This window comes from Aspergillus flavus, chromosome 1, assembly GCF_009017415.1.
Source record: "Aspergillus flavus chromosome 1, complete sequence".
In the NCBI taxonomy this organism is placed as follows: Eukaryota; Fungi; Ascomycota; class Eurotiomycetes; order Eurotiales; family Aspergillaceae; genus Aspergillus; species Aspergillus flavus.
This window is the reverse complement of record NC_092406.1, coordinates 3768665-3794995: the sequence shown is the minus strand read 5'-3', so window position 1 is coordinate 3794995 and position 26331 is coordinate 3768665. Positions and strand designations below refer to the sequence as shown.

Sequence of the window (26331 nt, the reverse complement as noted above, 5' to 3'; positions counted from 1 at the left end):
TTATAAGAGAAAGAAAGAAAGAAAGAAAGAAAGAAAGACATTCAATTAAAAGTCCGCCGCCCTATGAGGCTGGTGATCACCCCACCCGTGACCCGACAGGGAACTAAACTCAAAAGATAATTGAATTTGTTATCTTGATCGTCCTTTCGCTCGTCCTCCATCGTTTCACCTCCAGTTTCCCACTTTTCAAGAACCAATTTCGCTCGTCCACCGCCTTCTGCAGCTGCGTTGTAGCCAATTGAATGACTTGGATATCTCGTTCCCTGGATTCGTGAGCTCCTCCATCGCCCCTCCTTCCCGTTCCCCCGCTGCACGCATGTCGTCAACCGAGCTTCCTTCCTCCGCCTCCAGCTCGAGATCCGCATCTCGCTCTCGACAATCGAACTCCCAGATTCAGCAATCGGCTGCATCATACTTCTCCTACCCCGTCACACATGTCGTATCAGGCCTCTACCGTCGTCTGACCGATCCACCGACCTCGAAATCCAAGAACAACATGCACCGCAATCAACACTCCATGACCACCCCAAACGACTCCACCACCTCATCCCAGGTCTTCACCCCTGTTCGAACAGCATCTCCATTTCAACCCCCACCACTGACCCCCCTCACCCTCACCGGCGACCTCTATAACCTCCAACAACAGCTCCTAACTCGCGCCCTGGCCGAGGAAATCCGGCTGCTAGTCCCCGCCCGCCTGCAACTCGTCGACACCTGGCGTCTAGCCTACAGCCTGGACCGGGACGGCGCCTCGCTCGCCACTCTCTATGAAAACTGTCGAGAAATGTCTCACCGCAGCCCGCGGGCGGGCTACGTTCTCGTCGTCCGCGACTCCTCTCCCTCCGGCGCTGTGTTCGGTGCTTACATGACCGACCCCCCGCATCCAGACTCTCATTACTACGGTACCGGTGAATGCTTCCTCTGGCGCGCGAGCGTTCTCGCTCCTCCTACGAATCTGAACCTGCCCCGCGACGGACCCCCATCGGAGGACATGCTCGAACTCGCCGGTCTGCCACTCCCGCCTAGCGCTGATACCACACATGCTGGTCGATCCACGACCCTGCGGGCGGGTGATGCTAAATTGGCTCCTCCGTCGACCAGTGGACTTCCTAGCGGTGCTAGTACCCCAGAGAGAATCCGGTTCAAGGCCTTCCCTTACAGCGGCGTGAATGATTATATGATGTTCTGTGAAACGGGATTTCTTAGTTTGGGCGGAGGGTAAGCTCTTTCCTTTGGATTCCCGTCAGAGACTGAGTATGAAAACTAACAACGAAGCAGAGATGGTCATTATGGTCTGTGGGTTGACTCGAGCCTTGAGAAAGGCGTGAGTGCTGGGTGCCAGACATTTGGCAACGAACCCTTGTCAGATGAAGGCGCCAAGTTCGATATCCTTGGTGTCGAAGTATGGTATGTTGGTGCCTAATAGTTTATTAGTTGAGTATCCTTGCATGTAATGCAGGTGGAGCATCTTGGTAGATTGTGGTGTGTGTTGTGACTTTTGGTGCATTGTTTAGTACGTCAGTTAGCCGGTCTTTGTCGAGCCGTTTGGACATGTCTATCTACTTATAATACCCGTGCACGGTGTGGCTGGTCTCATCGTGTTATGCACCGCTGTTGAATCTTACATAGTTTCCAAAATGATAGCAAAGAGAAAAGTTTCTCCTGCTCTACGACCGATACATACTTTATACAGCGAGAGTGGTTGTCTCTCTGGTAATAGATATAGCACTCATTACTTCACCTGAAATTCATAATTCGTACTCAAGTATTACTGGAGATTTATCTCGAAAATGCAACACCATGATTCAGCTCCACCATTTCCATCTCATTCGTAAGCTGCCATATCGCCGCTAGGAGGAAGATCATCCATAGCATATCGTACCGGAAATTGCACGAGTATATCATAGAAGCGGTGCGAGAACACAAGGGTCTAGAAATTATTAAAAGAAAAAAAGCTGTAAAGAGAAAAAGAAAAGCAAAAGGAAGACAAAAGGGGTATGCAGTGTACAAGAAAAGGAAAAACCGAGGCAATGAAATAAGTCAAAGTCACTTGACTAGAGAACGGGTCAGGACGTTTAGTATGGCGAGTTGACAATATCATCTCGTCCCAAACGGCTGCCCCACCGCGTGCTCCGACGGCTTGGGGTGACGGGGGGCCCTGCAATACTTTCGCGAGTGGGCTTCTGGAGAGCTCTCTTTGCGACCATGTTGACCTCGTTCGGCAAAGCGACAATGACGTTCTTGTCAGAACCAAATCGGAAGTTGTCTGCCATGACCTCTTCAGAGTACCGCTTGATCGTGTAGGGATCCTTGCGTCCAGCAAGCACCTTCTTCATGCTCCATGTGACGATGAACGGACCCGTTGCCGTGATGATCGACGTCTCTTGTGAATCAACCCCGGTATTAAAGCGAGCTGGGGTGAAAGCGAGAGGCTTCTTGGTTTCATGCTGGAACTGTGCAACATGTGCTGGCTGAAGACCAAGACGACGAGGTTGGGGCTTGGAGTCTTTGCCGAACGAACGCTCGAAACCAAGCTTGCCTTCGTTCTTGCCTTCTTTCTGCAGCGAGTCAATGAGAAGAAGGTAGGTACGACATGTAGCCAGAACCCAGCGGCCATCGGCGGACACATCTAGACCAATGATAGGTTCGCCCAGTGCAGGAATATGAGTCTTGGCATTGATTCCTAGGCGGTCGAACATGCGAATATCTCCCTTGTTCGAAGCGACTGCGATGTATCCTTTCTCAGTCGTGGCAACGGACGAGAAGTCGTTCTTGCTGGCATACTGCTTCAAATCCGCATCGACAAGTTTGCTGCCTGCCAGACGGGGATCAATCCGGTACAGCGCATTGTGAGACGCTCCGACGAAGGTTTGAGCATTGGTCATTTGGGAAAATTTCTAGGACAGTCAGAAGAGATTCAGATATAAATGTTTGGTGTTAAAGACTTACGGTTTCTGGTGCAAATGTGTTGACAGGAATATCGTCGTGAACGTTCCACTCGTCGACAATCTTACCATACTCCAGGTCCATGCGATAGAGAGAGTTAGGGTTTTCACTGTTCTGAAGAATCATGTTGGAATCCTCGGCATGCAACATAACCTTCTTGGGGCTGAACAGCTTGCCGTTTGGTGTCTCCACCTTCGAGATAGTGGTAGAGAACTCAAGGTTGTTGTCTGCCGTGTGTTTGAAGACACCGATCTTGGAACCACGGACAACAAACGACCTATCGTGCTTGTAACCGACTGCAAGTTGTGAGTTGACATTGCCGTCATCGTCGCGTGTAACCACATCATCCTCCTCTTCATCACTGTCATAGTGTTCACTGCGTTGACCGTCATGCTGGTCTTCATCTTCTTCCTCCTCTTCCTCCTCCTCTTCTTCTTCCCGGTTGTCGGCTGCGTCCTCCATGGTAAGGTCCTGGAACGCATCCAGAACATACTCCCGGTCGTCCTCCTTTACCTTGACCCATTTCATCTCGTTCAGCTGTTCCCAAAGCGCCTGCATCAGACCCTCCTGGAAGCGTTCCTCGGTTTCTTGGTCTTTGAATCGTAGGAGCCAAGAGTATGCGGAGCCATCCTCAGTGTAGTGATTAAAGATAAAGGAAAGATATTCAAAGTTAAAGACAGGGTTGATATCTGCGACAACAGCCTGTCCTAGCCATTCTTTCTCATTACCACTGATTTGAAGCCAATACTGCCAGTTGCCGATCTCAGACACAGTGGCAGTTACATCGGCATCTTGAATAACGAAAGTTCCACTTGGGAAGTCAAACATATGCAGTTCAGCCTTCTCCTTCGCAAGAATTTCCTTGGCTTCAGGCTGCTCTACCGATGGCGGTGCCACAGTAGACTCCTCTCCGTTATCAGCTGGCTTGATGTGTCCCTTGGACTTCTGATACTCAACATCCTTAGCCATCGCAGCGGCCGAATCTCCAGAAGTAAGCGAGTGAGCGCGAGATTTGGTTGGTGATGCAATAGGGCTCGCGGAGGGGATGGGCTTCTCCTCTTGGTACGAGAACTGTTGAAGATCTTGCTCGGTTGCCTTTTGAGCGCTTTGTCGGTATTTCCGCTCGTACTGGCACTGGAAGGCAGCCAACTCAAAAGTAGGGATCTTATCCGACGGCACAGATGGGTCACAAACAAATTCGTATAGGTCGCCGATATCACCGCTCAGGTCTCTCCAGGCCAGAACCTTAGCGCCCCCTTCGCGGACTTCAGTGCGGAAGTGCAAAGCTTCGTCAAGAAGGAAGATCTTCTCGTCCTTGTCGAGGTTATCGGCACCACCTTGCTCGTCTTCGTCGGCGCTTAGCTCTTCCTCACCCTCCTCGTAGGCTCTCTGGATAACAAGTTGATATTGGTACTCCTGTCCGGTACGCCGGATCGACGCAGCCGCGTCCTTGAAGATAAGTTCCGAGTACCCCTTGGGTGACAGAGGCCGGACTAGATAAAGCTCGCCCTGAGGGATCTCGATGATAGACTCTTTGGAAGTATCGCCGAAGAGAAACTTGCTCACTAGAAGCCAAGAGATAATGTGTTAGTTTCAGATAGCGAGGTTAAGGGGAAGTAAAACCAGAGGGAGGTTGTACAGTGAAGGAGGGGTGGATGGCGGGGTAATAGAGATTGGAGATGAAAAGAGGGGCTGATAAAGGGAAAAGTGGAGGAAGGAGAAGTAGGCTCTTACCGTTGCGGATCATAAACATGACTGCGATTTCTGGCTGTCTGAGCAACAGCGGCTGTTTACTCCAGGGGTGGAAAAGAACAGGGTTCGGGAGGAAAGTAAGATGGGAGGTGGAGGAGGACGACTACGAAGGGAAAAGAAGACAAAGAAAAAGGAGATAATATCAAAAGAAGAGGACCATCACCAAGATGATGACGGTACAAACGATGGCACAAGTGATATTCACTGAAGCAAGGGAGACTGGACTCTCCGATCTCAAGAACTCCTTGTCTTGTTTGGTAAAAAGTGAGGAAAAGTTGTTTGTGTTGATCTTCCGTCATCGATCGTCAGTGGCAACCACTGTGGCGCTGTGGCGTTCTAGCCATGTGGCTGAAACGTGCCATTCAGTCACGTGCTTATATGTACAGTATAGTGCTTTGCATGAGCAGAACATCGACATTTTAATATTTACATTCATTAGAGTTTTTTTCTTCCATATAGTATCAAGGGTCGGTGCGAGGAGCAGCAGCTTCATCTTCTCTTTCACCAGGTCCCGGTTCTTCATCCGAATCAGCGTCGACAACATCGCCTTCCTGTGATGGATCTTCCGAGCCTCGCTCAGAGTCCTTCAATGTACCACCCTTTCTCCGAGGAATGACTTTCATGAAGGCTTCGCCCCAATCTCCGAGTTCCAGCCATCGGATCATAATCTCCACAACGTGGTTAGTCGCCAATACTTGGCGCGAGGCCATTTGAATGTAATCCCCAATGGGTAATTTAGCGGTCTTGATTCCCTTTTCCACTGCCGTTTTGTAGCAAATCGCTTTATGACGGTTTTTGTCCACCAGCCCTCCGATAATGTATGTACTGTATGGCTTTAATTCCGTCAGTGTGTTTGGGCTGTCGCTGCTGAGGTACACAATCTCTCCGTCTTCAGGCGTTGCGTCCGTCTTGTTAGCAAACATGCCTGCCAGCTGACCTCCCTTAGGCTCCTTCATCCATTCCTTAGCCTGTTCTGCAGCATGCGCGAAATCCTCTTCCATGAAACGGATTCCTTGCCAATTATTATATGACTTTGCTAGCGTTGTATCGAAACGCTCCTTGAGCAATTTATTGAAAGAGGAGACCACCATATGAGCACGGAAGGGCGCTCCCCTATTATCGGAGTAAGACCTTGTAAGCTGTGATGAGAGGGAAATCCGTTCCTTTTCTAGCATCAAGTCATCGTAGCCACAGTCCATGACGAGGGTGATCGGTAGCAAAGTCGATTGCTTGAACTTCTGCCGGCTCGACTGCCACGTCTGGAGAAGCTGGTCTACGGCTTCTTGACCACCTTCCTGCCTTGCCTGGTTCAATGCCTCGCGTTTTCGTTGTTTCTTTGCGGCCGTTTTTTCTTTTCGGATAGTCTTGCGCTGTTCCTTCTGCGCATCCCACTGTTCTCTGCGACGGAGTTTCTTCAATTGTCTCTTCGATACTTTGGGCGCATCATCTTTGCTTTCATCCACGGCTTGCTGTCCATCCTTTGGCTTATCATCGGTACCATTCGCTACTGTTGCGACATCGTTCTGCGTAGTGGGCTGCGCGGCGTCCTCGTGGGGAACAGATCCCACAGCTCCAGTCATTGTAGGTTCCGAGCCCTCCTGCCCCTCGTCATTGCTCAATTTTGGGTATTTCCTGGGCCTTTCCTCGTCCTCCATTGTGCTATATTAGCAACTATCCGAATAAATATCCTCCGTGACAGTGTCGTAATTTCTCAAAATTAGAGAGAAAGCCAAGCTCCGACGCTCCGGGAGCAAGCACCAAAAAATCCCCAGCAACCAATGAGCGGCATCGCAGCCCGCATTACCAAACCAAAGCCTCTGCACGTGACTACCACTCCAACTTCGTCGAGCATCATCGGCGGATCTTCCCTACGGATATCCCAAGACTACATTGAAGGCTGCTGTGTCCGTCAGTCGTCAAAATGCCTCAGGATATGCCCCCCGTTGGGGGCTACGGGCCAGTGCAGTACAAGGTATGCGCGCAATTATCCGTTTCCCAGCGTGGGTGTTCAATTGCCCTGGAATCATGGGCAGTGTCTACTTGAATCGCCTCACCTATCACGCTCCATTGCCGCCGTGGACCTGCCTCAATGATGCCCATGACTAACATGCTCGATAGCGTAACATCCCCGCCCGTGGTTTCCGCCCTATCACCTACCTCGTCGGTATGCACCTTTTAATGGGCTACGGCTACTACAAGCTATTCCACGGTATCCGCGAACAAAAGTACGTAACCCACCGCTTTCCCCCGGATCGGACACAAAAAGATGCACAGTGGCTGATTACAATTGACTTGAATAGTGAACTTGCCCGCGAAAAGGTCTGGGGCCGTCTCCACATCCTCCCTCTCCTCCAGGCCGAAGAGGACCGTGACCAGGTCCGTCGTCACTTCGCCGACAAGGCCCGCGAGAAGGAGCTCTTGGGCTCTGAGTCCAAGGTCTACAACACTGAGCGGTACGATTCTCTCTTTCCTTTCACTTGTCGGTGCAAGTACTGATTCCTGACTTCTGCAGCTTCGTCCGCCCTACCTTCGTATACACACCCACTAAAGTCACTCAATAAGCGATTGCAATTGTCATGTGTTTGGATTCGTTTATGTTAAACTTGCATGCTTGATTGAGCACTTCGGTGGACGGGTCCTGATTTATGGTTACAACACAATTCGGAGTCTCTGTGCGGGGCCTGTTAGATCAATAAGACGATAGGAAAGCTGGAGGGCGCACTGTATGATGTAGATATACCGTCTGAAGGAGAGTGGTTAGTTTGCAATATGTGTTTTTTTACTGGTTTAAAAAAGAATTCCAAGATCTATTCGACACAGAAAGTAAGGGCTGTTCAGAATGAGCAGGGGCCACCGGTATTGAATATATTTTGATAAGTAGATTGTACTTTCTATGAATATTTTTAATGGTGCTCTCTATCTTTGTGTCCAGAAAAGCCAGAAAGCCAGTATCAAGGAAATTGGGTTGTCAACGGAAGGGGTGGCGCGAACCGTCGTACTATACAGAAGCGTGTGAAAGAGGCAGTCATTATCTAGTATATACGCAGGAGCCCTTCTAACCAAACATATCCGCCACACCGGTCAGGTCCGGTCCGTCATTAATATCAACCTTGTTGTTTTGCTGGCCTTCCATCTCGGCGGTCATGTATCTCTCCTGTAGAGCGCTGCGGGCCTTGCGGCGTTCCTCTCGCGAGCCCAGAATCTTTCCTTGCTCGGCGATGCTGACGCCTCTCAGACCTTCTAAAAGATCTAGAATGAGAGCTCGCTGTTGGCGCGCAGCGGTAGATCTAACTAGGGAAGCTTCTGTCATTGCTACCCTCTGCTCATCCATGCCAGGCAGGCTGAGAATCACAGAGCGTGGTGTGGGCGTGCTCGATCCATAGAGAACCCAAATTGAGGAGATAAGCTGGGCAAGGTCCTTTTGCATGTCGACGAAGTAGGGCTCATGAACGGACGTAATGCATGCTTTAAGAACCTCCGAGCATATGAATTCACGGATTTGGACTGTTGTTGGAGAGTTATTGGGAGGGGCGAAGTCCTGTAGAATGGACCGGATAACGCGTGTAATGATGCTGCAGCATCGGGTATCACGCATACGAAGCGCATGGGTACAGAAGAGCATCAAAGGCTCAAAGATCTCCGGGGAGGAGAGGACGAAATGACGTATGGAGTCGGAGAGCGCAGGTTGGGGATGTGGTGCGCTTGGGTCCGCAGGTTCCTCATCAGGGTCTATCATTGGAGTGTTAGCTGAAGAGGCAGGGTATAAGGGTGTGGTCACTTACCTCCTCTCTGTGGGTCCAGAAGGCTCGCCACCATGATTACCGCAGAATATGTCAGCTGTCGAAGGATACTTTCGGATTTCATTTCATCAGTCAGATCTGCATCAGCAAGACCTTCCCTCTGTTGTTCGATTATAGCCCATTCTGATGTAACCTTCTTATCGATGTTGGTGAATAAGGTTGCCAGCATCGGAGGTAAGAAGTGACCACGGAAGCGAACGGGACAATCGTCAATTAAGCATCTCGAAATATTGAGAAGCACAGAGAACTGGTGTGAAGAAAGGCAGGATGAGTCCTTGAATAGGGCTTGGGACAAAGGCCCTGGAAGTTCCGCAAACCCGTAGAAGTGCTCTCGTAGTCTACTCATGCTATACAGCATCGAGTAGCAGGATTCTCTAACTGCCCTGATCTTACCTCTGACTGAGGATGCAAAGCCTTCAAGCGATGCCCGTGATGCGGTTATTTTAGCGTAAAACTCATCCCGGCTACCAGTAGATATGCCTGCTTGCCAGAATCTGTCGGTTAGGATGCGCTCAACGACAGTCTGCATTTCACTAGGCAGACCGCCCCAGTTGGCCGGATTGTGAAAGGCATGTGCATTGCTGCGCGGTAGTTTAGCTATGTGGTTTAGGATGTAGTGGTTGAGCCAGCTTACCTGACAAGCTCTAGCAATGTCGGCAATATAATTGGAATAGTCTCATGCCAGACATTGCACGCCAGCTCGTATGCTGGCTCATTCTTTTTGAGCTTATCCGTGGAGACAGCTAGCATCGTCTTCGTGCCTCTCAAGGGCAGTTGCTAGCATGCTTGTTAGATTCTATTCAGGCTGTCACGGCTCATATTTGAATTACCTGGAACTTTCTAGTCATCTCTTCCTGGATCCGCTTACCCTCACTGTCAAGAGGCACGGACGCCCAGTCCTCCAACTTCTGGGCCTGTTGAGCTTGCATGAACGGTCCAACGCTCTGTAGTCCAAGCATGGAGCAAAATCCTTCAAAAGAGGAGCTCATCTGCCGGAACTCTTCGTCTTGCCAAGCCTGCCTTATAGGCTCTATAAACGATGCCAAGCGGGACTGGCGTAGAAACGGTTCCACGTTATTCGCGCGTTGCCTAGCAGGGTTAGTATGGACACGTTTAGAACGGTAGATAACGTTATGGTCAATACATGATTATGAGAAGAATGGAGGTAAGCTCCATTTGGAGTTTGTCATCTACCCGATTGGCGAGGCTGATCTCCTTGACTTTCGGTTCCAGTACGTCGTAGAAAGTCTCCATACCTTATTAGTTCCGTTTTCTATAAAGGTCTTATCTGCTCTGAACTTACGGCGAAATACTCCGAATAGCGCATTGCGAGGCGCCTGAGCTCATGGCTGGATAAGCCATGCAGTTCTTTCACGGCCTCAGAGTAGGCAGGAAACTCGGGCTGATCAGGAAGTCGGGTCATGAGAATATATTCGAGGACTTTAAGCGCAAAGCTAGGGGTCTTGTCGAGGGCCTTTGATGAGATATCAACAATAAGTTTGATGACTCTCTGCTTGAGAATCGGGTCCTGAATCCCCAGTTAGCTATGTGGTGTCCGACCATCCCTATTAGTTGCACAATCAAACCTCGAAGCTCCGCTGCATTAATGAGAAAGCCCATTTCTCCAGAATACCCTCCAGATCACTGCGTTTTTGCTCCTGTTGCTTATCAGTGGGATGCCATGTGGTGAAGCTGATAGTACTGACATCTTGCTGGGGCATTTTGCCGTGGGCGGACACCCATTTGTTATACCCCTTAAGAGTTGCTTCTACGACGGCAAACTGTGTATCGGCGCGCATCAGGGGAATTGAGCTCTTTGAGAAAGATTTTGCTGTTTTGAACGTTAGCGCGGAATTTTCACTGTTCCCAGAGCCAAACACACCGTTGAAAGGCTCAACTCCATTGTAGAGGTTGTTCAAATTAGTATCAACGCCTGACAGGATATGGGGGATGGCTTCCTGTGGCCGCTTCTGGACGATCGTTTCGATAATTGACGAGCAGTATCTGCGGTAATTGCCCACAAAAGCATGTCTTTCCGGGACAGTGTCGATATCGTCATTTAAAAATGCTACTGTGGGATCATCAGAATCCGTTGGTAGGGCCTCCCAACGGACCAGCCGTTGAGTGCAGATCTCTAGTAGCGAAGGAATCAAGCCGGTAACCAGATCAGTGTTTCCTATTCTTTCAGAAGCTAACAGTTTGGACCACACGTGGAGGACGGGGATCGAGACCATCAAACTCTGATGCTGAATAACACTTATTGTCAAGTGAAAGAAGAAAGGCAAATTCATGCCATGAGCGCTCTCTAGAGAAAACCCCTTCTCCTCCAAGAACCCTGCGATGTACGACAGCATTTCGGACAGCTTCTTTGAGATCATGTATCGGGTATCGTCAATGTCGTCAGGTCCCACGATTGACCATTGGTATAATTTCTGCATAATGTCTAGAGACTCGGTCTCGTACATCAGATGTACAAGAGGTTGGAAACTCTCCATATCCATGTTGGATCTGCTATACAACGAGTGCAAGGCTTCGACGGCAGCCAATAATACCTGCTCATCTGAACATGTGAAAGCTCTAGCAATAGCAGGGACACAGTTTGAGGAAATAATGGCCTTAGGAATGGCCCATAACAGAACAGACTTCAGAGCTGCAAGTGCTTTGAGCGCTGCATCTTTCGCTTGTTTTGAATTTTGCAGGTTCTCAACACAATATTGGAGGAACTCGCAGATTCGTGGCAGCCAGCCATCAGAGCCGTACCGTAGCGCGACGTGGTTATCCCTTTTCGGATACACCTCTTCAAAAACCGACAGCGGCGTAAAAATCTCAACCAGAGCTCGGTTGAGGTCTGTTCCTCGCAACGAGGAAACGGTATCTTCCCGGTAGAAGATGTCCTCCGATAGAGTTTCTAGAATGGAGAGAACCAACTCTTTGTGCACCAGACTAGCTCCCCAAAATTGGGCAAGCGCCTGATCCATTTCAATCCAGTCCAAGCCCCAGCTCCTTTTCGCGATCTCCGCCCATAGTTGCGGGATTTTGTTGCGGAGATATGCAGGATCCTCAGGTCGGATGGACTCTGCAAGCTTGAGGACCAGCTCCCTCAGCTCGACCACTTGCGCGGAACCCGTGAAAGAGGTGTGCCGCAAGACATGGTCCAAGAGAGTCAGACCAAAATAGCGGACTAAGGGATCGTTTTGTTCCCGGGATGCCAGCACAAAGCCGTTGCGCGCAGCGGATTTGCTTTCCTTTTGCGACTCAACAAACGTCAACGCCTCCCTTCTGAGCTCATTGGTGGATGACGGATTGTGGATGAGCTCCAGAGCGCGAACGATGTCTGCGATGCGGCTCTCCGACAGATCTTCTTCGGTAGTCATTTTCGACTAGTCCCGACCCTGAAATTGACCGGGGGCTTGTTTAGTGATCCAGTAATGATTGCTTCAATTCCTTCTAAGTAGTTGTTGGAGCAATCAAATCATGATCTAGGCTTTGTACAAGCCCTTGACTTTTTTTCGGTCCTTTTTTCTTTTTATCCTTTTTCTTTTTAGCCTGTCTTTTTTAAGTTTTGTTTGACAGGATCGAACGAGGTGCAGCAGATCATCAACAAGTACCCGTGATCAAATAGTTCCAGCGGGCGGACCACGGTCCAGAAGAGCAACTGCGCACGTCCGGCTCGGTGTTTCCTGCCTGTTCGGAATCCCGCCCCCGGAAAATGATTCTTAAATGAGGGATTAACAACACTGGGGAGGTCAATATAGACCACTCCAAAGGAAGAGCTTCAAGGCTGGGAGACTAGTAGTAGTTTTCTAAGACAGGAGGCGGGCGTTGTTGTGATTGGGAAAGAGGGAACCAAAAGTAGGAATAATCAGGCAAACGCCCGCCCACCTTTTACCCTTTCAGATGCTTTCACTGAATTTTCCACGCGCTGCCGCTCCAATCACCACACCGACTGTCGGAGGGGTTCCGCCCACACCGCTTCCTATTTATACTCTCTCTCTTCTTCAGTTTCTATAGTCGACTCGGGTCAACATGATTCACAGACGCAAAACGAGTGAATCATCACATAACAATTAAATTGATTAATTTCCATTCGGCCAACATCACGTTTGCTTCATTAAATCGATTTCTCATTCTGGTTCAGCCTCTAGCCTACTTCGAGTCGTTACCCCTGACGCTTGTTATCTGATCATCAAGAAAGTTTAAATCATTGACATTCTTTTCCCCTTTATTCAATCGGAGAAAACAATGTCAAAGAAAAGTATATAATCAAAGAACAAAATGCCCATGATTCGACGCATCAATAATGAAAAAAGAAAATTCTTAACTCCCAATGCGCCAACCTCAGTCAAAACTGAGTAAACTCTAAGTTCAATCCCCCTACATGATAGTACAGGCTCCACGTTGGCATTGTTCCAGATAGGTTAAATCCTCTCCGGAGACTTTGGTCAAGTCGCCTGGCTTGCGTTTGACTCCTTGAATCTTGATTTCCTGTTTTCCATCTGGGTGCCACCACCGAAGTCGTTGGATTTTCACAGAGTCAATCTCTGCATGGTCGATTGTCCACTCCCCACTGCTGACAGAGACTACGGATTGTATATCCGGAAAGTGGAAATCTGGCAAATAGATCTCGGTGGGTTGATCCCCTCTCACGGCCTTTTCTTTGGCCACTAATGACATGGTGAAGGTGCAATTCCGTAAGTCGAAGCCATGGTGCGTGAGAGAGCCGTTGGTGAAAATCGGGCTTGGTCGAATGTAGGCCTCCGCGGCGCGAAAGCCTGTCTGGTCTTTGGAGAGCTGAAGAGAAGAAAGTTCGGAAGTGATAGAGGCTGGTCGAAGCGCGTCTTTCAGATTCGAAGGTCCCACATGTTCATCTTCCATGTTACTGTGACTCTCTGAATAGGCTGGAGAATGAGGGTCAGACCGCGAATGTGATGCGCTTTCAATCGCTAACAGCTTACCGCTCGGCAGCTCGGGGTCGTCGAGGGAGTAGATCGAGAGGTCCTCGCCGTTCCAGTTATCGCCCCATTCATGATTGTTCTGAAGCATGAATCAGCCATTGGATGCTCGAGGAAACGTTTCAGCTTGGAATAAAGAGGGTCCCTTACCTGTGTTGTGTAAAGCCACAGTGTAAAGCCATTGGCAGTGCTGCCTTCCAGGGCAAAATGGTTGGCATCCATTGCACTAATCTGGCTACTATAATCGCCAGTTTTGTACGCGTGTTTGTCATCCATGTCGTAGGGGATTCCGATCTCCGTAAAGATCATGGGATGGTTTCCCATAAATCGTAAACTCTCCTCTCGGAGATACTTGAGCTGGTCACGCAGACAATTCCGGATCGCCGTCTCCCCAATCTTCACAGCAAATGCTGGGGCGAGATATTTCCCACGAAGCACGCCAATTACATCAACGTTGTATAGTCGATTCCTGAAGAATGATTAGTGGGGTGCTAACGAACTGCAATGCAACAGGGCTTACCAATGCTTTGTCAACAATGTCAGGCCATCGTAGTAGTGTACGGCATGAATCATGTTGGGATCGTCATCGAATGATCCCTTGAGATCGGGGGGTACTTCCATGACAGGGGGCTGGCAAAGCATGATGGACTCGGGCCATACACTTCTAATGGCATCCTTGTACGCCCTATAATGCTCCATAAAATATGTGTTCGTGAAGACATCGTAATTCAATGGTTCGCCGCTTTGGGGTTTCTTAGCGAAATAATCTTTTCTGAGTAGTCGGTCTGTTGACGGATCCCAGACGCCGTGCTGTGCCCATAGACACTCGCCTAATTTCCATTCCGGATCTCTTTTCCAACCATATTTGTGATCATCATAGCTCGCAGGCAGCCATGCGGACTCACCCTCAGGGTCCACGAGTTCCCGACCAGTCTGGTGAGGGCCAAAGCCACCGAACGCCCACGTCGTCTCCTCGCAAGCTCGTCCAGATCCAGTCAACATTGCCTGGAAAGCAGTAGGGGATGTCCCTAACTGGAGTTGTTGGTCAGGCGGAACCACTGATATGTCCTGAACACCAATAAGTCCTCTATGGGGCTCATTCAAGCTTTCCCATCCGATAACTACTTCATTTTCCAGATCACCGGCCTCGTGGATCTTCTGCGCGAAATATCGGCAAGCAGCGATGAAGTGACCCTGAAGGTATTCTTGGATGTTCACACCATTGATGATTGCCTTGGGTGCAAAGTCTCGACCAGCCCAGAACAGGGTGAACATGGTCTGGCAGACAAGACGGGTGTAATTTGTACTCCAGATCATCTTCGGAAACTCTGCCGGATTGTCATATGTGTTTTGGACAAGAGCAGCTTCGGTCTTCTTGAAAGTTCTTGGGTTAAGTCCCGCTGCATAGAGAGTCCACCCTGGTGCACCGGATCCTCCTGACAATCTGGACCACTGGATGCTGTCAGTAACCGCGCACTCGGCATTAAGCACGGCAGAAGGGAACTATACCACATCCTGATGAGGGTCCATGAACACATAGAATTGGTATTGCTTCGCAATTCGAAGGACTTCAATGGTGAAAGAAATCCATTCATCGTCATACTTCCCAGGACCTGCGTGTTCTATAGCCTCCCAGGTGAAAATATATCTTATGGTATTGTAGCCCCATTTCCGTAGCCTTGCGAAGTGTGTATGTGCGTCATCCAGCGAGAACGGGCGACCAACGAATGAAACGTCATCTGTCTCAAAGAACTTGTCGGGCACATAAGAAGGGGTATCAGGGCTCTTGGGGTATTTGGATTCTCCGGCGACATTGATGCCTCTAAGCGTAATTTCTCGATTATTTGGGTCTTTGAAGGTTGCGCCTTCGATCCGAAGCCGGGGAGCTCCCATGATTGTTTGAAATAGCGAGTAGAACTATGAATCAATTTGTTTTGATTTAAATAGCATAGAATAGAAGGCTAGCCTGGGACCTATGGGAGCTGATAAGTTAGTAGGGAATAGCTCAACAATGATACATTGCTGATGAGATCGACGCTTACCTCCCTACAGCGACCCGAAGAAATACAGTCTGTAGGGTCTCGGAAGGAATAAAAGATCCAGAGCTCAGTTCACACCGCTCCCCAAGCGCTGTAAGGGTGAGTAGATGGACGGATGGGCGCTTACGGTCTGGGGAGATAAGCGGCCACGAGATCGGCCCTCTGACGTATCACCACGCCGCCCGCTCGGCTTCCCCACAAACCGAACATTTGCCTAACTTGGCTTTCTTCTCAACTGTCGCTCGTTTGTTTGCCTGCGATTCTGCCAGGTACTTTTGTCTGACTGCTAGCGCAAGGCTATGCGGCAATTGAGCTAGGATGTCAAGTAAGGCAGCCCTGAAAGCGGTGCGAACAGCACTGGACTCGAAAGATTTCGAGCTTGCGGCCGAGAAAGCCAAAGCTCTTGTGCAACAGGAACCTCAAAACTACCACGCGTATGTAACCCGGTCTCTACTCTATTAATACCTGTCGCTGACATAAATTTGTCCTTTAGGAACGTTTTTTTAGGGCTTGCGCTCGATAAACTCAACAAGACAAAAGATGCGGAGAACGCCTACCTCGCAGCAACCCGTGCGAAAGAGAATGACAAGATAGCATGGCAAGGGCTGATCAGTCTGTATGAGAAGCAAGGAAACAGCAGGCTAGACTCCTATCGCGAGGCGGTCATAAAGCTTTGCCAGATCCTTGGTGAAGCGTAGGTTTACCATTGTCTCACTTCTGACCGTTTGATAGAACACAAGTTGACCCCTCTCCAGAAATGACAGTCGACGCTGCGAAGAAATCGTAGACAAATATATTAAATTTACAAAGAAAAATGGCACACGGTCTCAATGTCGAAAGGCCCTCGAACTACATTTGCCGTCGAGTCCTATCTACGATATCCTAGAGGGTTTCATCCCGCACCCTGCGCATACATATCTTCGCCTGATAGAGATGACCGAAGCCGAAGAAAAAGAATTCATAAACAGGGAGATAGGAGAAAGGCGTACACGACTGGGTGCGCGCATTGAGCAAGTCACCTTGGAAGTGAAGAGGGAGGCCTTCAGACGTAGCGAACTCGAACAGCTGTATCGCGGAATCGTGGACTGGAGCCATGACGATGAGGTCCGGCGTACATATGAAGAGAAGATAATAGAGCGGGGCTGCGATGTTCTCGCCGTTCTTCCGACAAACGAAAAGAAGGCGAAGCGCGAGGAGGTGTGGGCGGCAGCTCGTGACATGGTCATTATCAAGCACCCCTTCGAGCTGGCATGGAGAATCTATCTTGAATGGCAAGATATTCAAAACTTCTCAGAGTGGGATCGCAATTTCCTAGAGGAATTTATCGAATTCTTTCCAGAAGCGGGGCTTACTAAAGTCCTGAAAGGTTTCTTGGCCAGCAACCTTTCACCATTTCCAAAGAAGCCCAAAGACTCCAAGGAGAAGGACAAAGATACTAAGGCAAAGGAACAGGAGGCCGAGGATGAAAATGATGAGACCAATGAACTCGGTGTTCAAGACAGTGTTCTGCTGATGGTCGAAGGACTTGAAATGTCCGGATCCTCAATTGTTGCGCATCGCATCTTGGGTGAATTTTACTTGACCCTTGAAGAGTACGAGAGCGTTGTGGATGTTTCTCGAAAAGGACTTCGCAACATTCAAGATCTGGTCAAAACAACTGGAATGAAGCTTCAAAAGACAACCGATTGTATGAATATCGCTCTTGCAAACGCCTTGATCTACTATCAGTCGCCCCGGAACCACCCTGAGGCCAAAATTATCTTCGAAGAAATCCTAAAAAGAAACCCAAAATCCACGAGCTGTCTACTTGGAATTGGTCTTATCCTCAAAGTAGACGAAGATTATACCGAGGCCGTCAATTTCCTGGAGCGTGCTCTGGAACGAGACCCATCGAACCTCAAGGTTCGTGCCGAGTTGTCCTGGAGCAAGGCACTGACAGGTGATCTTACATCCGGACTTCACGGGCTCCAAGATGTGCTTGAAGAACTACAAAATTCGGATCTGGAAAATAGAGATTTTAAATCGGAAACTTTTTATCGTATTGGTTATTGTCAGTGGGAGTTGGATCCATCGCCTGGCGCACGCAAGGACCGCAATGGCGCCTACGCTAATTTCCTTGCGTCAATCCAGACCAACATAAACTACGCGCCCGCTTACACTAGTCTCGGACTATTCTACGCCGATTACAAGAGGGACAAAGGTAGGGCGCGAAGATGTTTTCACAAAGCCTTTGAGCTGTCACCATCCGAGATTGAAGCAGCTGAACGGCTCGCAAAGGCATTTGCAGATCAAAAAGAGTGGGATCTTGTTGAAGCTGTGTCACAGCGTGTTGTGGACTCCGGAAAAGCTAAACCTGCACCGGGCTCGAAACGACGGGGTTACAGCTGGCCGTATGCTGCTTTGGGCACTGTCCAGATCAACAAGCAACAATATGCGAAGAGTATCGTCTCCTTCCAGGCAGCTTTGCGACTGTCACCGGGCGACTATCATTCATGGGTCGGCCTAGGAGAGAGCTACCACCATTCTGGCCGTTACATTGCCGCTACGAAAGCCTTCGAGCATGCCCAACAGTTGGAGGACTCCCTCTCCAACTCAGATAAGGAACAAGTCTGGTTCGCACGGTACATGCTGGCGAATGTCAAGCGGGAGCTTGGAGAATACGACGATGCTATTGCGAGATACGAGGATGTTCTAAGTATCCATCCGAATGAAATCGGCGTGTCTATTGCACTACTCCATACACTCACGGAAAGCTCTTGGAAGAGCCTTGATCTGGGTCTTTTTAACGACTGCATTGGACTGGCCCGTAAAGCGATTCTGGTAGCAACATCCCTAGCCCTGGAAAGAGTCGACATCTTCAATCTATGGAAGGGTGTAGGAGATGCATGCTCAGTCTTCTCCTATGTCAAGTCGAAGACTGCAAGAGCCCCATTAAACGAAGTACAGAAACTACTCTCTACCCAGCTTGAGTCTGCAGTTTTCGACATCCTTACAGATGTGGATGACGTCGGACAAGATCGTCTCTCGGAATTGAAAAATACAGATGATGAGGCCTGCAGCCCATCAGATAAATGTATGTACGCCTCGATTCTGGCATACAAGCGCGCCATCCATGTGTCAGCACAGGACATTCATGCTCAGGCGGTTGCTTGGTACAATCTTGGTTGGTCCGAATACAGGGCGTTCAGATGTATGCAAGTGTCTACGAGCACACCAGGCAAGAGGCAGTCGCGGAAATTTTTGAAGGCGGCAATCCGATGCTTCAAACGGGCCATTGAGCTAGAGGCTGGGAACTCTGAATTCTGGAACGCCCTTGGTGTAGCGACTACAAGTATGAGCCCGAAGGTAGCACAGCATGCCTTTGTCAGAAGTCTCCATCTTAACGACAGAACTGCGCAAGTTTGGACCAACCTGGGGGCACTTTACCTGATCCACAATGACATCCAGCTTGCAAATGAAGCCTTTACTCGTGCGCAATCTACAGATCCAGACAATTCCCAAGCCTGGATTGGACAAGGCTTCCTTGCCCTTCTATTTGGTGACCCGCGGGAAGCCAGGGGTCTGTTTGAGCACGCCTTTGATATCTCCAACTCGTCAGCCCCATTGCCTAAGAAGCAGTACACGTTAAGCTTGTTCGATCATCTTATGTCAGACTCTTCGGCTTCGAACGAGGTTTCAGCGCTGATTCAACCGTTCTTTGCACTTCACCAGCTCTCTTCGCAGGACCCATCCGATTTACCCTTCGTGCATCTATCCTCTCTTTTGGCTGAGAGAATTGGCGAAATATCAGACGCAGAAGCCAGTCTACGGACCCTCTGTACCGCTGTAGAGGCAGAATACGAGGTGTCCGAGTCAGCGTCGGCCCTCTCTCGATTCGCCCAGGCAAACGCGGATATTGCTCGTGTACTCCTTGCACGTCATGAATTCGAGGAAGCTGCTGAAAAGGCAGAGACAGCGCTCATGCTATCAGGGGAAGAAGATGCCGAGAAGTTCGATCCTGAAACGAACAGCAAGCTTCGCTTGTCAGCCCACTTGACAGCGGGCCTGGCGCATTATTATCTACGGAACATGGACAGTGCGATTGATATGTTCCGTGACGCTCTCCAGGAAGCGGACAACGCGCCTGAAGTGGTATGTCTTCTCGCACAAGTGCTATGGGCTAAAGGTGGCGAGGAGGAACGGGCCGTGGCTCGCCAACAGCTATTTGACTGTGTTGAGAACAACCCCGAACATGTCGGGGCTGTCACCTTACTGGGTGCCATTGCGATCCTTGATTCCGACCAGGACGCCATTGAGGCCGTCCAATCTGACTTGCAGAGCATGATCACGAGAGACGATATTGAGATTCACGAACAGACTAAGTTGGTCAAGCTTTTAACAGCCATGTCTACCTTAGGATTCACCGATAACTCTGGGGTTCCCGAGGAGACAAGACGTGTTGGGGAAGCTGCGGCAGCCGTGATGAGATCACCTTATCAGCCTCAAGGTTGGATGGAATTAGCAGCAGCCTCCGATGAACCCTATCCCGCGGAGATGGGCGTCAAGAGAGCTTTGCGTAGCGTTCCACCCCAGGGCAACCTTGACGCAGTTGACCTGTCTACCGCATATGCACAAACCGGAAAGGCGAGTGATGCGCTCCGGTCGATTATGATTGCACCATGGAAACAGCATGGGTGGGAAGAACTAAATCACACGGTGTCTGCAACAAACTAATGTGATGGCTTCCACGTAACAAGAAGTTGCGCTTGTAGATAGTCGAGCAGATCATCCTGCAAGATGTCTACTATAGTTAGAGCACGAGTGATGAAATAGAAGTATCCCGACATACCTCAGATACTACTCAAAGACAGGCCATGTAATCGTAAACCGGACCATTCCGTTCTCAAGCCTACTGCTGTCCCTGCATTTCCGTGATTCTTGCTACCAATCTCTCCTTCCTTCCCTCTTTCCACGTCTGGTCCAAGGAATCAATCTTTCCCCCAAGAAGCGTCACAGATTCAGGTGTCAACAACACCATCCCACGCGCCACCGTCGCATTGCGCAACACTAGTTTAGCCCCAATGGGCAGTTTCCCTAGCGCAATGCCGTTAACACGCTTCAACTCGATAGCAACCGCTTTCGTCCCCGCCGCATCCTGAACGACCAACCGGTGCGGGCCATTGCTATTTCCAGTCTCTGGCTGCGCAGAAGCAGTATTACCACCGGTTCCCTCCGCACTCTGCTCCGGGTCTTCGTCCACGTTAATCGTCCGCACTATCTCCCGTCCTCGAATCGCCTCTCCACGTTCCACGCGCTCAATGGCTTCTACTTGGCTCCAAAGACCTGTGCCGATGTCTTCGATATCGAGGACTTGGACAGGGATCGAGCCTTGGAGTTGCCTTTCTTGTACGGTGGGATCGAAGATGTCGACGGGCAGGAGTGACGATGGTGTTCGTGTGGAGAGAGAATCTCTGAAATCCGAGGCGAGGATGCGGAATAACGCAGTTTGGGCCAAGGCCGAGAGAGGCACGTTGCGCTGGTGCGCGGTTGAGGCAACGAAGTTATTGAGCCATGCTGCTGAGACCGGGAGTGACTTGGTGCTCAGAAGCTGGAGGGCGATTTGTTCTTCTGAGTTGGCCATTACTTAGGACCTAGGAATGAAGTGGGTTATGTATTGTATGTAGTTAATGAAATTAAATTGATTTTCATTCCGCTGCGGAACAAAATCCGGGGAACGGACCACCGCTTAACCTCCTGACCTTAGCTGTTCTTTTAGCTTGAGACCACTCCTCTCTTTCTCTCTTTACCTCTCCATTGTGTTTATATATGAGTATACAGAACCTACACACTCACTAGACTCCCTCAATTTATCAAAATGTCCACCATCTCCTCGCCCCGCCCATCAATTACCTCCTCACGCGCCCACTCGCCCACCCCAGCATCCTCCCGCCGACCATCTCTCGACACTCTCAACACAAACGTCGGTCCAGGCCTCAGCGCCAGCTCGACCCCCTCCACAGCTCGCGCCGTCTCACCTTCCCTCCACCCACGCCGCAACCGCGCCGCCCTCCGCGACTACTACAATCTCAAACCCTCGGCAGCAGAAACGCCAGGAACCAGACGATCCCGCAGCATCCCCCGACCCACAGACGCAGCAGACACCTCGAATCCTTCCGTTGTCCAGACCGGGACGGAACTCGATAGTCCCGATTTCGATGCCCAGCGCTACGTCAATCATCTCCTAGCTACGTCGTCGCTGTCGACGGTGCTGAAGGCGGAGAATACGCTCGTCGGGGATATTAAAACGCTGGATAGTGAGCGCAAGGCGCTTGTCTATGATAACTATTCGAAGTTGATTCGGGCGGTGGAGACCATTGGGAAGATGCGGCAGAGTATGGATGATCGCGGGGCACCGTTGACTATGACCAAGACCTTGGGACCGGCTATTGCTTTTGTGGCGGAGACGGCTGGGGGTTTGATTCAGGAGGGGGAGGAGCAGAGACGGCGAATGAAGGAGGCGAAAGCGTCGGATGAGGTGGAGCGCAAGAAGGCTGAGAAGGAGACGGTGAGATGGGTGCTTGGTACGCCGGCTCGTCTGGAGAAGCTTGTTGCGGACGGCAGTCGGGAGGAAGCTGAGAAAGACTGGGAGGAGGTGCGGGAGCTGCTCAAGAAGTGGGAGGGTGTGAAAGGTGTCCAGGAGCTCCGGGACGCTTGTGAGAAGGTTATGGAGAAGAGCGATGAAGCTTCCTGAAGGATTGACTGTGTCACAACCGATTATCGCAGCGGGCTACCTTTGCGAATGCTCGCCGGCTGGCCTCTGAAAGGACGCTTTCAGGCTGGGCTATCAACCCTATCCACTGCTGTTGACAGACCGGGATAGCCCAGTACTGCTCGGCAGGGTCATGTTGATCGAACATGAAAACCTTCTAGGCACGTCTAGCAACTGCTGGCTCGGGATAGTTCCTAGTTCAGCTGCGGGCATCACTTCGATATTAAGGGAAAGCCCAGGAGAAAGTCGAGCTTGGAAGCACCAGCCATATCCAGGCTTAAACTCAACAATCACAACCTCATATCACGTTAAATACAGACAGCGAGCAGAAGCAGCTCAGACCGATCATAACGTCATGATCATCAATCATTGCACATATCAGATGCATAGATATACAATACATCAGCCCAGAACAAACCAAATCAAACCTTTCTCTCCAGAACCTCCCTACTAGAAAACAGACTCGCCTTCAAGCCATACGAATTCCCACTCGTAATCTCCAGATAAGTATAAGCATCACACTTATAATAAATGGGCCTCTCCTCCCTCTTGACCAATCCCACCTCCACCAACCTCTCCAAAACCCTCCGCACATCCTCCACATCCCCAAAATCCTTTGTATAGATAGCCAACAACCTCGCCTTCCCACCCTCTTCACGCGTGGCCACCTTCGCCGCAACGCCCAACCTCCCCTCCACCGTCTCCTCCACAACAATCCCCCAAACACGATCGACAACCTCCTCCCCAAGAAACAACATCCACTTCCCCGAAACCACCCCAGTCTCCCTGGCCAACGCAAAAATCTCCCCCTCCAACCCCCGCCGCAACGGCACCAACTTCCGGCCCCTCGCCAGCGCAGACGCCCCCTCCATCTCCACCTCAATAGTAACCTTTTTCGCCTCAAACGCCCTCAACATCTCCGTCCCCCGACCAACCAACCCCGCAATATCCTTCTCCTCCTGCCCTGCACCGGGATTATCGACATAGATCCACGGCCCAACATCCGCCGACGCCGTCACAGAAGGCGGTAACCGGGTAAGGAAGTCCTGAACAGCCTCGTTGGGTTTTCGGGCGTTGTGGAAGGTCGTGGATGTTGGTGTTTCAGGCTCGAATTGGATATTGGTGTTGGGGTGTGTTTTGGGTTTGTTGGTTGTGGGGTTGGTTTCTGGGATGGGTTGTTGTTTAGAGGCTGCGAGGGAGTCGTGTTGGATTGTGGAATAGAGCTTTGGATGGATGTTTTCCCAGTAGGGTTCTGGGTCGTAGGTTTGGGAAAGGTACTCTAGACGGGATTTTTCGTCTTCGGAGCCTTTTGGTTTCTGGTTAGTTCATTGTCTTTGTTGTTGTTTGGGAGTGAGGGATGATGTCATATTGTAAACAGATAAACTACTAGTATAGGCAGGATATAGGAAGAGATATATACGAACCATAAAAACTCGACTCGTCAGAAAAGTACTCATTGCTATCGATTATAGACATATCAGTAGTGCGCGTTTGGCGCTGCGGTGGTTTTGCTCGTGGCATGGTGGTTGAGTTCTGGAGAAGATGATTGTGTATGGTATTTGATTTGGTGTATAGAAGTGGAGGGTGTGCTAAGATATGGTTAGAATTCTCGGCGTGGAATGATGTCGTGAGGATTGGTTTTGCGATGTGTTGGACATGGTGGTTGTGGTTGGATTATTGTATTTATTTGTTTAGTGAGTCCCACCTGTCACGATAGCTTGGAGCTAGAGCTTTCTAGTGGGTGATCTGCTGTGGTGTGATGTGGGGTATCTTTTAGTTGGTATTTTGGGGGATTTAGTATCACTTTACGGAGTAGTGAGACTGAACTTGGTTTATTACAATCCTTTGTGTATGTGAAGTATCTTGTATTGATTACACACACGACTAGCTGACTGGATGATTAACGTGACTATATCACCTGCATACTCATAAATGGGTAGATTGAAATTTCCGCCGATAGAGATAAATAATCGAAACTACCGAAAAACTTCCCCATTTATATACTACTCCAAATCTGCTCCACAAACTCCGCCAAGTCAGCCTTTAACTCCTTAGGTTTCTCAAGAGCCGCGAAATGCCCTCCCTAAACAATAGTAAGTAGATTGATCTCTCTCTCAATACGATGCACATACCCGTTGGTGTTCCCTCCAAAAGACCAAATTCCCCGTCGTCTCAACCCAGCTCTTGGGCACGGGGAAAAGTTCAACAGGGAAATAGGAAAACCCAAGTGGTTTATGAATGTACCGCAGGGGATTCCCTTCCGGGGATATGGGAAGTTCCTATGGGTGGTAACCAGGCATTAGCACTAACAGATAACCTACGAACTCGAAACCAGTCTTCGACTCATACCTCTCGATAAGGGTAAATCCCTCGAGGAAACGTGTCAGTCAGCCAATACAGAGTGACAAACTCCAGAATCGTCTGGGAGGGAAGAGGCTCGTCTACCCAGGTGAGGAATTTCTCTCCGATCCTAGACCTCGGTCAGACTATTACTTTTCGCCCGTCTTCCCTTTCCTACCAACGGAAACCATGTGTATGTGACATACCATGCGAGCAAAGCAAGAGGGCTTGAAGAGAGGATATGCCCGATGGTACTTGGTCTAGTGGCATGCTCAAAAGCATATGCGAGGCCCGAGGTCAGGAATTCCTGTCTTCGCCCGAGTCCTTTCTTCTCGGAGGCAGTGAGGCTCTCCTCAGGTACTCCCTTTGGGGGTGTCGCTATCGCACAGAAGTTCACTTCTCCAGTTGGTCTCAAGGTAATACTAATGTTGAGTGTACGGAATCACTTACAATGAACCGCTGTGCAGTGGTTAGCGTTCGAGAAACCAAACATAGCTCGACAGATAACACGAACCTTTACAGCTGTCATGGTCTACTGCCAGAAATCTTGATACCCGGCTTCCGATATCGCCTCCTTGGGCAATATACCCGCTTTCGAATCCCAGGTCCTTCATCAATTTGTCGATGACTCGAGCGGCATCGTGAGTGGTATAGTTCCTATCCACTGGAGGACCAGAAGAGAAGCCATAGCCCGGCAGAGACGGGACTATGAGATGATACGGCAGGGTGCTGGGAGTGAACTCATCCCGGAACAGCTGGAGCAGAGGAAGAAATTCCAAGAAGCTTCCTGTATAGCAACGCCCTGTGAGTCTACAAAACAAACCTAACAGATAGAGATGTTACAATACCAGGCCATCCATGAAGCAGCACGATGGGCACTGCATCCGGTTTCTCGGAGAAGAGGGCTGCGAAATGCAGCTGGATATCTTCAATCTCGGTTTTGAATTGAGGGAAGTCGTTGATCCGAGCTTCGCATGCTTTCCTACGCGGAGTCAGGTCTCGGCTCTGGAGAAAGTGGGTACTTGAGTCTATTCAGTCGAGAATGATACCAATCGAAGTCATTAAGCCATTTTTCTCGGATCTCGGTGAGCCATACGGAAGTGATGCCGAAGCGGGCGTCTGGGTGAGAATTCTCGTATGTCCGAGGGCCTAGCTTTGATAGCTTTACCAATGTGTGGAGATCGGTAAGCTGTTCCTGAGGAATGGACACCTTGAAGGCGTGTGGGGTAATCCTCGCCGTGGGGGGGAATTGGCTGAACGGTACAGACATGGCTTGTCTATCTACGGTCGCAGAAATACTGTGTGAAGTGGTAGAGAATATAGAAAGTAATTATCAAATGCTCAACAGGGCAAGTCTACGTGCTGGTTTTGTATAGGCATGCAAGAATGCGGGGAAGATGATGATTAATTGTATTCAAAACAAGATTGATTTCTAATACAACAAAACAAGTCTTGTTCATTGGTTCCCACGAAGACATTGAGTCATATCATATCGCAGAGCTGACAGGCCTTCGTGTTCTGATCCAACATACATGTAACCTTAGAATGGATTCCTGAGATGAGAAACCGTGCAATGTCATCAAGTTAATATTATCTTAACTCCGTCCCGATGTATGGGGCACGGCACTTGGACCCTATCTAAGTCATTTATGATTACCCTCGGGATTTCATTGATAATCGGGAGGGCTTCCCGATCCCCGTGCTTCCCCAGGGTTTACGGATCACCCGAGCTCTCATTTGACTTACCGTTTTAA

General features: G+C 49.8%; 11 protein-coding genes across 11 annotated transcripts; 4 read left to right on the top strand and 7 right to left on the bottom strand.

Annotated features, from left to right (window-relative positions):
- Positions 1 to 316: 316 nt before the first annotated feature.
- On the top strand, positions 317 to 1423 carry F9C07_1410 (oxidation resistance protein 1; the record flags this gene model as incomplete). The annotated part of the gene is made up of 2 exons (XM_041288224.1): positions 317 to 1218; positions 1279 to 1423. The coding sequence occupies 2 exons, from the start codon at positions 317 to 319 to the stop codon at positions 1421 to 1423; spliced, it is 1047 nt and encodes a 348-aa protein (XP_041140586.1).
- A 1451-nt stretch (positions 1424 to 2874) lies between these two features.
- F9C07_2139219 (VID27 cytoplasmic protein-domain-containing protein) lies at positions 2875 to 4955 on the bottom strand. The gene is made up of 2 exons (XM_071509165.1): positions 4681 to 4955; positions 2875 to 4511 (listed from the first exon to the last, which is right to left on the bottom strand). The coding sequence occupies exons 1-2, from the start codon at positions 4697 to 4699 to the stop codon at positions 2938 to 2940; spliced, it is 1593 nt and encodes a 530-aa protein (XP_071365860.1). The 5' UTR covers positions 4700 to 4955; the 3' UTR covers positions 2875 to 2937.
- F9C07_2279655 (tRNA m(1)G methyltransferase domain-containing protein) lies at positions 4956 to 6535 on the bottom strand. The gene has a single exon (XM_041284028.2). The coding sequence runs from the start codon at positions 6351 to 6353 to the stop codon at positions 5160 to 5162; it is 1194 nt and encodes a 397-aa protein (XP_041140588.1). The 5' UTR covers positions 6354 to 6535; the 3' UTR covers positions 4956 to 5159.
- F9C07_2279654 (putative NADH-ubiquinone oxidoreductase subunit GRIM-19) lies at positions 6536 to 7526 on the top strand. Its single transcript, XM_041288225.2, has 4 exons — positions 6536 to 6670; positions 6817 to 6923; positions 6999 to 7151; positions 7211 to 7526. The coding sequence occupies exons 1-4, from the start codon at positions 6620 to 6622 to the stop codon at positions 7257 to 7259; spliced, it is 360 nt and encodes a 119-aa protein (XP_041140589.1). The 5' UTR covers positions 6536 to 6619; the 3' UTR covers positions 7260 to 7526.
- Positions 7527 to 11872, bottom strand: F9C07_2219099 (armadillo-type protein; the record flags this gene model as incomplete). Its single annotated transcript, XM_071509705.1, has 7 exons — positions 7527 to 8427; positions 8481 to 9079; positions 9133 to 9275; positions 9329 to 9587; positions 9643 to 9746; positions 9802 to 10026; positions 10085 to 11872. 7 exons carry the CDS (start codon positions 11870 to 11872, stop codon positions 7754 to 7756), a joined length of 3792 nt encoding a protein of 1263 aa, XP_071365859.1. The 3' UTR covers positions 7527 to 7753.
- A 1000-nt stretch (positions 11873 to 12872) lies between these two features.
- Positions 12873 to 15343, bottom strand: F9C07_1405 (putative glycosyl hydrolase; the record flags this gene model as incomplete). The annotated part of the gene is made up of 4 exons (XM_041288239.1): positions 12873 to 13532; positions 13601 to 13919; positions 13971 to 14902; positions 14960 to 15343. The coding sequence occupies 4 exons, from the start codon at positions 15341 to 15343 to the stop codon at positions 12873 to 12875; spliced, it is 2295 nt and encodes a 764-aa protein (XP_041140591.1).
- F9C07_2279651 (uncharacterized protein) lies at positions 13375 to 23683 on the top strand. Its single transcript, XM_041288226.2, has 5 exons — positions 13375 to 14902; positions 14960 to 15423; positions 15493 to 15923; positions 15983 to 16183; positions 16245 to 23683. The coding sequence occupies exons 3-5, from the start codon at positions 15808 to 15810 to the stop codon at positions 20200 to 20202; spliced, it is 4275 nt and encodes a 1424-aa protein (XP_041140592.1). The 5' UTR covers positions 13375 to 14902; positions 14960 to 15423; positions 15493 to 15807; the 3' UTR covers positions 20203 to 23683.
- Positions 20378 to 21109, bottom strand: F9C07_1403 (putative RecQ-mediated genome instability protein; the record flags this gene model as incomplete). Its single annotated transcript, XM_041284025.1, has 1 exon — positions 20378 to 21109. The coding sequence occupies one exon, from the start codon at positions 21107 to 21109 to the stop codon at positions 20378 to 20380; it is 732 nt and encodes a 243-aa protein (XP_041140593.1).
- On the top strand, positions 21344 to 22219 carry F9C07_1402 (Vps51/Vps67-domain-containing protein; the record flags this gene model as incomplete). Its single annotated transcript, XM_041284019.1, has 1 exon — positions 21344 to 22219. The coding sequence occupies one exon, from the start codon at positions 21344 to 21346 to the stop codon at positions 22217 to 22219; it is 876 nt and encodes a 291-aa protein (XP_041140594.1).
- F9C07_1096864 (uncharacterized protein) lies at positions 22440 to 24250 on the bottom strand. The gene is made up of 2 exons (XM_041288240.2): positions 23662 to 24250; positions 22440 to 23543 (listed from the first exon to the last, which is right to left on the bottom strand). Exons 1-2 carry the CDS (start codon positions 23756 to 23758, stop codon positions 22660 to 22662), a joined length of 981 nt encoding a protein of 326 aa, XP_041140595.1. The 5' UTR covers positions 23759 to 24250; the 3' UTR covers positions 22440 to 22659.
- On the bottom strand, positions 24162 to 25847 carry F9C07_1400 (putative epoxide hydrolase; the record flags this gene model as incomplete). The annotated part of the gene is made up of 8 exons (XM_071508075.1): positions 24162 to 24320; positions 24370 to 24516; positions 24587 to 24707; positions 24784 to 24973; positions 25028 to 25036; positions 25092 to 25364; positions 25426 to 25559; positions 25627 to 25847. The coding sequence occupies 8 exons, from the start codon at positions 25845 to 25847 to the stop codon at positions 24234 to 24236; spliced, it is 1182 nt and encodes a 393-aa protein (XP_071365858.1). The 3' UTR covers positions 24162 to 24233.
- Between the last annotated feature and the right edge of the window lie 484 nt (positions 25848 to 26331).

Bases quoted from the DNA above. Each gene is read 5' to 3' on its own strand.
- F9C07_2279655 (XM_041284028.2), bottom strand. From the start codon at position 6,353: ATGGAGGACGAGGAAAGGCCCAGGAAATACCCAAAATTGAGCAATGAC.
- F9C07_2279654 (XM_041288225.2), top strand. From the start codon at position 6,620: ATGCCTCAGGATATGCCCCCCGTTGGGGGCTACGGGCCAGTGCAGTAC. The intron at 6,924-6,998 runs GTACGTAACCCA...TGACTTGAATAG, and splicing joins CACGGTATCCGCGAACAAAA to TGAACTTGCCCGCGAAAAGG. The intron at 7,152-7,210 runs GTACGATTCTCT...TGACTTCTGCAG, and splicing joins AAGGTCTACAACACTGAGCG to CTTCGTCCGCCCTACCTTCG.
- F9C07_2279651 (XM_041288226.2), top strand. From the start codon at position 15,808: ATGTCAAGTAAGGCAGCCCTGAAAGCGGTGCGAACAGCACTGGACTCG. The intron at 15,924-15,982 runs GTATGTAACCCG...TTTGTCCTTTAG, and splicing joins GAACCTCAAAACTACCACGC to GAACGTTTTTTTAGGGCTTG. The intron at 16,184-16,244 runs GTAGGTTTACCA...ACCCCTCTCCAG, and splicing joins TGCCAGATCCTTGGTGAAGC to AAATGACAGTCGACGCTGCG.
- F9C07_1096864 (XM_041288240.2), bottom strand. From the start codon at position 23,758: ATGCCACGAGCAAAACCACCGCAGCGCCAAACGCGCACTACTGATATG. The intron at 23,544-23,661 runs GTTCGTATATAT...AGAAACCAAAAG, and splicing joins TGACGAGTCGAGTTTTTATG to GCTCCGAAGACGAAAAATCC.